Source organism: Lepidochelys kempii, chromosome 1, assembly GCF_965140265.1.
Source record: "Lepidochelys kempii isolate rLepKem1 chromosome 1, rLepKem1.hap2, whole genome shotgun sequence".
NCBI lineage: Eukaryota > Metazoa > Chordata > Testudines > Cheloniidae > Lepidochelys > Lepidochelys kempii.
The window spans coordinates 228,089,398-228,101,692 of record NC_133256.1 but is presented as its reverse complement, the minus strand read 5'-3'; the positions used below and the strand labels follow the sequence as shown (position 1 = coordinate 228,101,692).

Below are 12,295 nucleotides of genomic sequence, written 5' to 3'. Positions count from 1 at the left end.
TATTGTTGGAGCCATCAGAACAGGATGCAGCCTATTTCAGTTCTACATCAAAGCTTTTCTCAAAGCAATACACACCATTCAAGAGTATTCAGTAGGAATCTCTTTTTGTGCATCTAGTGCATCTCTTGACACTGCCGGGTCCTTTGATTCTTTCCAACTACACTAACTACACCAGCTAAAGACAAAAACTAAATAAAGATTTATTCAGATGACACACTAATGTGAACCTAAAAGTGATCTAATAAAAATATTATGAACAGCTCCAATATAATAAAGCAGTTATGAAAACTATAGATTAGACTAGTTCTGAGTATAATTCAGTAAGCAAAAAAAGAAACTGACATACTGACTAGATATTCCGGTCAGAAGATACAGGATATAACCTCACTATATGTATGGTAGTGGTTCTAAAGGAAGATATTAAAAGATGACTACAAAACTCCAAAAATTTCTAAGTCATATTTATAAAAACACACAATCAATGGGTATTGTAAGTCTCAGAACCTATGTTTTATTATCTAGTATAAATAGATAGAGCTCTTCTGCAAAATATCTGCAAAACAGTTTTGATGATTGAAAGCTGGAAAGAGATACTTCCATCCCACACCTGCTACACACATGTACATGAACTTGCGATTACATTCCAGAGGGAGTTTCCAGAAACATGAGGTAACTGTGAAATTTGTTCTCAACCCCTGCTTCAGAGGCAAAAGAATCCAAGAGTGTGAATTATGTAAGAGTTTTACACTGCTGAAAAGCATATGCATTCACTAACTTAGATGAAGATTGTTCAGAGCTTAGGGTTTTATTAAGAATTGTCCTGACACCTTGCTATAGACATTACAAAAAAGAAAATCCTTAGAAAAGTATTGATAAACACTTACTAGAGATTCCTTTTCTTCAAACAAGTCTAAAAATTTATGGTAGCTGAGGTACCCAGTGTGTTCTGGATCAATTATCTTGATTAGGTCTTGGAAGTCCTTGTCACTTATTCGAAATAGGATGCAGTCCAAAATGCGACGAAGCTCATTTCTTGTGATCTTTCCATCTTGTTTCTAAAACAAATGTTCATGTATGTGTAAAACAGAGTGAACAAATTTACTAAAAGACAATGTCTATTTTAAACCACTGTTCTGAACCTCTAGGTCACACAACCCATAGTGACTGAAAGCTTTTACTATTGGTTAGCTTTTTGATAGTCTAATCAGTGGTTCTCAACCTATTTACTACTGTGGGCCGCATATGCAGCTCTCTGTGTGTTATGTGGGCTGCATCCACACAATATGTATACTACCTGTATGGTCTTGAAGATGTCACATGGGCCACAGCTGTGTGCTGATTGGGCTGCCAGCATCCCGCAGCCTATGGGTTGAGAACCCCCAGTTTACATAATGTGAATCTGGTGGTCTCAGTCCAGTTCCCAGTGGACAAGAGGATACACCACAAATGAGCCCTTGTTGGCAGTCACAGCAGAGGGACTAAGGTTATAGAAATTGAACGATCCTCTTACACTAAAAGTCGTACCCTAAGTTCAGGTTTGTAGTATGTTGGTGGAGCAGTATTAGGAAGCTTACGCTATAGCTGCCTGTCTGGGACCTGTTCTGTGGAGAAACAGACAAAAGTCTTTGGTCTCCAAGATTGTTAATTCAGCACCTTTCTGCAAAAATTAAATTGATGATTTATGTTATGTAAGCATATATAAACATAAACACACACACACGGAGACTTTTTTTAAATAAAAAGGATGTTTTTGTTACTTCCCACCAGCTCTGTTATCCTACAGTGACTTGATGCTACCACTGGCCCCATCCATTGCCTTGGTGAAGAAGGGGAGTCCTTTAAAGGCTATTTGTGACTGGAATGAATTCCCACACTGCTCTCAGCACAGAACATACATATACACACACCCTGGGTTAGTGTCCCAAATTCACCCCCTATCAGGGGATTTCTTTTATTCTTAATATCAGAACAATAAAATACAAACTCCAACCTAAGCTTTTTTCTTGAGCTTATCTTTTCCTAGGGTTTTTTCCTCCTTGATCTCTCTGTCTTTGCACCTAGGTCTCTCTGCCTTGCCTGAGTGCTAGGCCTCTCACATGCCTGAGAGTAATGCTAAGTCTTTTATATTCCTGGGTTGGAGCTAATAGGAACCATTGGGTCTGACAGTGAGAGTGACTTAGTAGAAATAATTCCGCATTTCTATACAGAGTCCCAGCATGTGGCACTCTTCATACTATCATACAAATGTGCACTTTTTAAAGCATCTTATGCAATAAACAATGGAATAGGTTTATACAACAGTACTATTATATTTGTGTTGTTACATTTAAGGCACGATTTTTGTTTCAGTCCCCATGACATATCCATAAGGTTTGAGGGAGAGTTTTAAATAGAGGTTAGTCTGTTTTTATCACAGTCTGTTAGATCTTAGAATTTTATATTTTTGCTTGGACTTTTATTTTATTTTTATACTTTGCTTCCCTTAAAAAAAACTGGTGGAAAAAAGAAGAAATGTAAGGAATAAATGCCTGGGAACAATAAAAAAAAATTAATGGTAAACAGTTTCTCCAGTGATTCATTCCTGCCTAAGCACAAGACAAATATTTTGCTGCTCATAAACCTCACACCAAGAAAAATTCTGTTTCCCTTTAGTCCCCTATAGAGATCCAGGTTGGCAGTAGTAATATACAGGATGAGCAATTATTTACTTTATCAGTTGGTTTGGGAAACACTTTGAAGTTTTGTAATCAAAAGATAATGGTCTTGTGAAACTGCTTTTCTGCCATCTGAATTTTCTTTAGAGACTGTTGTCAGTGCATTAAATCATATGGAAAAGAAACTTGATAATATATCTCCCTTAGTGAATGAGTTAAGAAATTTGGTACAGGAGCTACAAAAATTAGTTCTACTTTACATAAAAATATGTACCATATCAGTGGAAGCATTTTCTCCACAAAGCTTAAACACATACTGTGGTTAAAGATATCTTGTTTTTTAGTCATTACTTTGATAATATTGAAAAAATAATATAAATTATATTAGCCTTCAATCAGTGAACTTTTTGATTTTAGGTGTCAAATAAACAATCTCTAAAATGTTTTCATTTATGAGCTAGATTGTCAGCTGGTGTAAATTAGCATAGCTCCACTGACCTCACTGGGGCTGCACTGATTTATAGCAGCTGAAAATCTGTATGTATCTCTATATGTGTAACAGTTTTGGATGTTAGGGATTAAGCTGTTCCTCCTGCAACCAGAGTTCTCTTTCTGTTTTCTCAACCATCGGTATCTGTGTAAATAATTTCATTCATTGATGACCAGTACAACAAAGTGCATAAGCATGTGCTTCAGTTCATGGTTAAGTGCTTTGCTGAATCAGGGCCCAATGCTAGTATGTGTTATTATTATCTACTGCAATGGAGGAAACTAAACTCTCTTCTTTGTAAATTGCTAGGTGAATTCTTTCTTTTGTAGTGATTGTGTGTGTATATATACAAAATCACTACAAAAGAAAGAATTCGCCTAGCAATATATACACACACAAACGAATATATACGCACACAAACATATATGTAAAAACAACGAGGAGTACTTGTGGCACCTTAGAGACTAACAAATTTATTTGGGCATAAGCTTTTGTGGGCTAAAACCCACTTCATCAGATGCATGGAGTGGAAAATACAGTAGGCAAATATATATACACAGTAGATGAAAAGATGGGAGTTGCCTTACCAAGTTGGGGGGTCAGTGCTAACAAGACAATTCCATTCAAGTGGAAGTGGGTTATTCTCAACAGCAGAATACCAAGTGAGGAAAAATCACTTTTGCAGTGGTGCAGGTGAACGAGTCCCTGATGGTGTGGCTGATGTGGTTAGGTCCTATGATGATGTTCCTTGAATAGATATGTGGACAGAGTTGACAACAAACCCAATGGGGCTTGTTCACCTGCACATCTACCAATGTGATATATGCCATCATGTGCCAGCAATGCCCCTCTGCCATGTACATTGGCCAAACCAGACAGTTTCTACGCAAAAGAATAAATGGACACAAATCAGATGTCAAGAATTATAACATTCAAAAACCAGTCAGAGAACACTTCAATCTCCCTGGACACTCAATAAAAGACTTAAAAGTGGCAATTCTTCAACAACAAAGACTTCAAAAACAGACTCCAATGAGAAACTGCAGAACTGGAATTAATTTGCAAACTGGACACCATCAAATTAGGCCCGAATAAAGACTGGGAGTGCATGGTCACTACAAAAACTAATTTCCCCCTCCTGTTACTCAAACCTTCTTGTCAACTGTTTGAAATGGGCCACCCTGACTACTTTAGCCTCATTACCACTACAAAAGTGATTTTTTCCTCCCTTGGCATTCTGCTGTTGAGAATAGCCCACTTCCACTTTAATTGAATTATCTCATTAGCACTGACCCCCCATTTGGTAAGGCAACTCCCATCTTTTCATCTATTGTGTATATATACTTGCCTACTGTATTTTCCACTCCATGCATCTGATGAAGTGGGTTTTAGCCCATGAAAGCTTATGCCCAAATAAATTTGTTAGTCTCTAAGGTGCCACAAGTACTCCTCGTTGTTTTTGCTGATACAGACTAACACAGCTACCACTCTGAAACAAATGTGTGTGTGTGTGTAATTTATACTGCAGAGTGGGAAAGAGCAATTTTTATGTAATTATATTAGAAAAGAATTGTGATATATTATCTATATAAAAATTTGTAATAAAAAATGCCAGCAGTACCTCTGAAGATATGCCCAGTGCTCATTTTGCTTGTGTCAACCAGACTGAAAGCTTTAATTTTTTCAGTCTATTATTTGCTCATCCAATCCAAAAATATAGACTGTACAATTTAAGAAGAGCAATCTGTAGCAAATCAAAGTATTAAAAAATTCCATCTGTCCACTAAAGGAATGATCACAGAGCCCAGTGTATGGATCATATATATCATGACATTCCATCAAAAATGACAAGAATGCTTTTTTTAACATAGTTCAGTACATCATGAAAGCCATAGAATAGAATAGACTGACAGTTCTTTATTAAGAGTGCATTCATTCTAGAGCTAGACATAAAAAGAATGCCCAAATTCTGTTCAAAAAATCAGATTAAAATATTGCTGCAAATAAAGTGAGTGATGCAATGGAGTGATCCTGGTCAATCTCACAGGTCTGACATTATACATCTGTCAGATTATAGACCACAAACAAATTTTTTACAAGTTCCACATTTTCTATTTATATTGTATAGCATGGTGCTGTGACAATGACTCCGTAGTTGCGGTTCTATCTTACTTTACATTATCATACTGATTTTAATCCCTTCCCTCACTTCACTAAAATGCAATAATTCCGCCTATAATTTCTCATGTGTGGTCATGTGCCAAGGGGTATTTATTTATTTAAGTTTGGGAATAACTGGATAAGGCAGTTGAGAAGTTGCATATTTGCATTTGTTAAATTTTCCAAACTTCTTTGAAACATTTTCCAGAATGGCTTGGTATAGAATTTGAGTCTGCAAACAATTATGCATGTCTTTAATGTCAATTACAGTCTAATGGGTGTAATATTAAGCATGTGCATAAATCTTTGCAGGATCAGCAAGTAATTTTGGAGCTAGCTACCGTTCTTTTGAACCTATGACAACTTCAGGAGCACCCTGAGATGTTTATAAATTCCATAGGCTGTCTGGTTTCATGGGTAGCTGGAAAACACTTTAGTTTCTTTTCTTGGGCCTTGATGTCTTCAGGGGACTTCATTTAGGAGACTTCTACACACAGCTTGCACTGCTTGCCCAGAGATGCTTCACATTCTATCCTTTTTAAAAGGGTTTTACAAATAAAAGTAATGCTCTTGAAAGATCCCAGACTGAATTTCTAAATTTATCCACACAACAGGAAATGCAGCAACATGGAACTCTGGAAGTCTGAGATGGACTTCTTAAGTTTGCACTTTAGCAATCCTTTAAGCAACTGGGACACAACAGACAATCAATACTAAAAACTAACATAAACAATGTGGAGATTAACAAAAACAGTACAGCAACATACTAAAATTGTTCTAACAATAGAAATGCACTACAATTTGTGGAACTTAATTGCACATAAGTTTACAAGATGAAAAAAGAACAACAAAATAAAATATAATTAACTCAACTGAAAGCTTAAAAACTATATAGAGTATATGGAATAAGTGTACGGAGAGTTTCCAACCCCAAATATAAAAAAAAATGAATGATACTTAAAAAAAAAAAAATCAAAACATTTCCACCTCTGGCTTTTCATGGGGAAGGGGACAATTTAGCCTCATGTATGTAATATTCCCCTCCTATTTATAGGACTTGATTAATAAAGAATTGAAGTAGGGTAATATAATTAATGCCAGGCAAGATGGGTGTTTGGAAAAAATAGATCTTGTCAAGTGAACTTGATATCTTTTTAATGACATTTTGATTAAGAGACAAGAATGATATAAAATTGAATATGGCACACAGTAAATGGATTAAAAATTGGCTAACTAACAGGTTTTAAAATGTAATTGTAAATAGGGAATCACTATCAAGGGTCTGTGTTTCCAGTAGGGTCCTGCGAGAAATTGGTTGCTGGCCCCAAGTTACAAAAAAAATTTTATCAATAACCTAGAAGAAAACAAAATCATCACTGATAAGTTTGTAAATGACACAAAGATTGGGGGAGTGGTAAATTACTGATACAGAGAGATCTGAATCGCTTGGTAAACTAGGCACCAGCAAACAATGTGTTTCAATACAGCCAAATGTCAAGTCATTCATGTAGGAACAAAAAATGCAGGCCGTACAAACAAGATGGGACTTTGCCATGAGCCCTGTGTATGGGGCAGCATGTTGTTGTGTTGCCCCCAGGAGTAGCCTAGGAAGCAGATTGTGACTCAGCCACAATCTACCTCCCAGTTTCCTCCTTCTCTGGTGGGAACATGGCCTTGTATCTGGCATAGCAAACATCCTTTGGCACGCTTTCAAAGCTGCGCTGCCTGGCATATTGTGAGGATGGATTGTTAGGAGTTGAGGGTGGGGCAAAGTCAGATTTAGGACAAGAGGGTAGCAAGAGGGAAGTGGCAGCTGGATCAGAGCTTGAGTCTTGGTGAAGCACATTTGTTCCAGCACTTGCTATGAGTGTATGTGGTCATAGCTTTTTTTATTAGGGTGGAGAATAGAAGGCAAGGGAAGGCAGCAACACCTGAAAGCAAGTGATTCATTGACGGAAGGTATAGGATGTTTGGGAGAAGGTTAGGAAACCAGATGAAGGGAAAGACTTGCTTGGCAGGAGGGTTAGGATCTGAGAGGTTGCTGGGTACTTGTCAAGAGGGTAGCTTGAGAGGTTAAAAACTCCATCAATCTCTGAATGTGTTAACTCATCCACAGAATCTCAGCATTGTAAGAGTTAAAAATAAGGTCTCTTACTGTATCAATCATGAGAAATGCCTGCTTCAGTGATGGATATGCATTTTGGATGTGTCTGTGCAGCTTTAGAAGGACACTGTCACTTGAGAAAGCTTCATCCATTCCTCTGATTGGGTTTACTCTACAACAGGAAAACATGGTTGACACAATGTTCTCATCTCTCATCCTCTTCAGGGTAGGGAGAAAATGTAAACTCATTAAGGCCAAAATCTTAGTCGGACTCAAAAATATGCTTAGACATTTATATGGATAATAAGAATATCCCCAAAAGACTACTTGAAGTAAATTTAATCAACGATTATTTCAGTGGACATAATTTCCCATCAAGTTCAAGTACACCTTGAACAAAAAAATGTAATCCCCTACTTACCTGTGTTTTTTTCTTATAGGAAGTGTCTGTCCATTTTCATATGTCACAGGGTCCTGAAATTTCTCTAAAAATTGATGCCAAGCAATTTTACCTGTGGCTTTAAATCCAAATCTGGTCAAACAAAAATGTAAGAACTGTTTTAAAAGACTTCCTTTTGTAAACACTGCTATAACTACATTTTCCAGAGAGAATTTTGGCTTGTGACGGAAATTTATGCAATCTTGTCTGAGTTTGCATAGCTTAAAATTTTACAAAAAGTATGTGGCAAATTTCAATGATAAAACAAGTTGGGCCAAATTCCCTTCTGAGTTTCACCAGTCTAACTGAAGAAAGAACTAGACCTGATCAGATGGTTCCGGTTTTATCCAAACTGAAAACCCTTAAATTTAGAAGTGTTAGAATGCATTTATAAGGCATTAACGGCCAGATTCTGTCAACTTCACTCATGTTGAGTAGTATTTTACTCTGTGAATAATCCCTTTGAAATCAACGAGGGCTTGATTTTGCTCCCATTCAAGTCAGTGGCATAGCTCCCATTTAACTTCAATGGTGCAGGATGAAGACTTAAGTGTGGCAAAACACGTTCCTAAATTAGATAGTGTCTTTTAAGCACTGTTACAAACTTATTTTGCAAAAATGTGATGACTCACTGCCTTACTCATTTCAGCAAACTTTTAAATATCTATTCCTGAAGCCTCTTAGAATGGTGTTATGCTGTGTTTAGAGCATGACTATCAGGGTGAGGTTTAAACAACAATAAAATGTAATAAGGAGTTAACAGGACAACAAATGATGGAAAGACTTTTGTGGAGCTCCCACAAAAAACTCCATCCTCAGAAGTTCATTAAGTTTATCAAGCTCAGCCAGTGAAATTCCAAGTTGGAAGAATTACACCATCAAAACAATCATTCATTGGCTGATCAAAACCTGAGGGTAGAACAGTTTTTCTATGAGGTTCTTCTTAAAGCTGACTTTTTTCAAAATTAACCCACTTACAGGTGACATACACACCACAGCTCACTGGCTTGAGGGAAAGTTTATTAAAAAAACTGGGGGAAATAGTTTCATAATCATAATATTTGTCTGAAACCAATAATCACATATGAAATAACAGATAAATAATATCTTTAAATAAAGATAAATAAATAAAGATAAATAATATCTTTAAAATTAAGACCCAGACAACTGATATTTTCAACCCCTAACTGAGATCTTTCCCACATGAAATTTCTGTGGTTCTACTAAATCACTCAAAAGTACACTGTAGGGAACAATTCTGCATTGGAAACAAGCAAACAGATTGATCTTGGTCTGCATCATTGTCCCCGAGATCCTCACAAACAGAGGCCCTTTCCATGTGTGTGACTACCCCCTTCTTCAGCTACCTCAACAGCACCTCAGAGGGTAACTGCCATGGTGCCAGGGAGCTGGGGAGAGCACAGCATGGCTACTAGGGGCCAGAGCTGATGCAGCAGTACAGGACATCAGCATGGATCCCTGAGGATCCACACAGTTTGTCGGCAGACTCCATTTTCTGCAGGATAGAGAATTTCCACCCCAATTAGATGATGTAGTAGAATCATTACAAAATGATCATCACTAAGATTGTCTCCCACAAAGCCTCCTCCCTTGGGTTTTATCATGGGAGGGGATGAATAAGATCCAAGACATACTTAGCACCTGGAACTCCCACACACCTCAATGGGAACTGCACATGCTCAGCACTTCTCAGTACTGGGCTCTGCCTGACAACACCTGTCTTTTCCATCCTTAATTTTCATGGGTCAAATCCAGAAATCTTACATATGCAAAACACTCATTGAATTCACTGGGAATAAAACCTGAGTGAAGGCTTCAGGATTTTGTATTCCAAAGCAATTCTATGTCTAGTAGGAAATAGTTAGTTCTTATATAGCACTTTTCATCCACAGGTCTCAAAGTGCTTTACAAAGAAGATAAGGGGAAGTTACTCATCTTTGAGATGTGTTACCCTAAGGGTGCTCTGCTGTAGGTGTGTCTGCGCCCCTGTACCTCTAACTGGAGATGTAGATAGCAGTGTCCATTCAGCCATTTGAGCTATCCACTACCCTCTTAAAAAGGTCTTGAAAGTATCTAAAATCATCAGCTGGTGATAGAGGAGGGGGCATCGTAGTCTCATCTGGTGATGATGAGGAAATGTTTGCCTCCATTTTGAGCCTTTCCCCCTGTCCCTCAAAAGTTTTCTCCTCTGGTTCTGGGGTTCTGGACACCGAAGCCGTAGGAGAAAGTCTGGTGGACTCTCTATGAGAGACACTGGATGCTTGAGGAGTGTAGGGTCTGTATATTGCACAAGGATCCCAATATGGCCACTGGGGTGGGGGAAGGGTATGCTTGGGGGCCCTGTTGATATTGGGCACCATAAGGAGCTTGGGAGGAGAACTATGATGCCACATCCTGCAGTTTGCTATCCCAGGCCTCACTAGAGAGCAGGGGGTGTGGTAGGGCAACGGGGAAGACTCCCGTGCCGGGCGAAGACTCAGTGAGGTGGTCCCAGTACCAAAAAGAGGAGCCTCCAGTGCATCAAGTACATGGAGGTCTCGAGTGCCAGAATTCCAGCAGTACCAACCGATTCGGTGCCATTGGCGGTATCAGGGGGGGAGGGGGATCTCGCCCATACCGGTCACTTTGGTGCTGGATGAGGTGTTGATGATGGTACTGATGGAGCACTGCATACTCAGCAGAATGCCTTCTCAGCAGAGTGCTTACTCCTGTCCTTGTCCCTCGGTGCCATTGACTTGGTGCCCAGGACCATTGGATACGTAGGCTTGTCAATGATACCTGAGCTGAGACTGTCTTGGTGCCAATGGTACCGAGGACATGACGCATGCTGGAGATCATTTGCAGCTATCTTGGGGCTCACTGTGGGGAGTTCCCACTACCTTTTATGACAATTTATGAGAGGGGTCAGTGGTTTGTTTCTTCAACCCACAGTCTTTGGATGTTGAGGGCTGTGGGGAAGACTCTGGTCTGCCAAGTGACTTGTGGTGCAGATCCAGAGAGGGTTGGAGAGCTACCTCCATGAAGATGACCTTCTGCCTGAGCTCTCTATCCTTATGGGATCTGGGACGGAGTTGCTGGCAAAGATCATACTTTTGTTGAATGTGGCCTTACCTGAGGCAGTGTGTGCACTGGAAGTGCTTGTCTCCAACGGGGATCACCTCTTTGCAAGAGAGGCACTTCCTGAAGTCTGGTGAACTGGGCATAACCTGTTGGGGGAAGGGTCCCCAACGAGGAAAAAACAGGAGGAAAAGATAAAGTTTCTCTCTCTCTTTTTTTTTTTTTAGGGAGAAAAGATAAGAAAAGAGAAAAAAAATCTTACAACTAGAACTACAACTAAGTACTAGGAGGCTAACTAACTACAGAAATGCAAAATCAAAAGTAATGGCCCTCAGAGACTGCGAATAGCTCTGTCTCTAGCTAGGGGCAGTGGAGAAGAAACTGCGGCGCAGCACAACGAGCGAGAGAGCGCGCGTGTGCGGTCCTAACGGACACTGATCCGATCAGCAACGCAGGGATGTCAGCACAGCTACACTGCATCACCCACAGGGACACGACTCAAAGAAGAAGAAGAAGTTTATGTTACAGATGGGAAACTGAAGCACAGAGAGGTAAAGCAACTTGCCCAAGGTCACCCAGCAGGCCAGTGGCAGAGCTAGGAACAGAACCCAGGTCTCCAGAGTCCCAGTATAGTGTTCTATCCAGTGGGCCTTATATATTAAACTAATTTTGTTTTTAAAATGTTCATAATTTTACAGGACTTTCAGAAATTCATCTTCCATTATATCCTCTTTTAATTACCTAGAATATAAATATTATAAAAAGAGGGACATTGTTTGATGAAGATTGTAATAGCATGCGTATTGGGCAAAACCAGATGATTTATGGTCTATTAGTCATCCAGTACAAAATGCCATATATTTAAGAGTGTTTAAGAATTTTTAAGCACCATTGCCTAGCATCTGGGATCTTTACAAAAATATTAAATCATGGAAATCAGACACTAAGCTAACCAAAAAGGATAGCTTAAAACTACAATCACTGTTGTCAGGACCAGGAAATATCGGCAACCAAATTGCCCTGACTCTTTCAAACAGATATTAAGTTCACTGAAAGCCTGACCAAGTAAGCATGGTTTCCATCATGACTTAAGTGAAGGCTGCCAAATGGGGGTCTGGCATCTCACAAGAGGACCAAGTTGCATAAGAGAAAGCCTCACATTGGGAAACTGCTCACTCTAGTCATGGAACGTTTGGTTTTTGGAACAGACAACAAGAGTATCCTTCACTCATACTTCTCCACCTGTCAAGGAACATGCATGGCAAAGACCCAAAATAAACCTAAGACAAAAAAATATTACTCATGCAGGAAAGTTAAAATGTGGTGGGATTCCTTTGTTCAGCATAAATAGCTCTGCCTGTAATCTTGGT

The 12,295-nt window shown here is 39.1% G+C and overlaps 1 protein-coding gene across 1 annotated transcript in view; it reads right to left on the bottom strand.

The window, feature by feature from the left end:
- Positions 1 to 12,295, bottom strand: part of EFCAB6 (EF-hand calcium binding domain 6) — a 136,943-nt gene that overhangs the window by 72,104 nt on the left and 52,544 nt on the right. Inside the window, exons 9-10 of the mRNA XM_073316693.1 lie at positions 7,460 to 7,580; positions 885 to 1,055 (exon numbers count right to left, since the gene is read on the bottom strand). Coding sequence (XP_073172794.1) covers positions 885 to 1,055; positions 7,460 to 7,580 — 292 coding nt within the window. The remainder of the gene's footprint in view (positions 1 to 884; positions 1,056 to 7,459; positions 7,581 to 12,295) is intronic.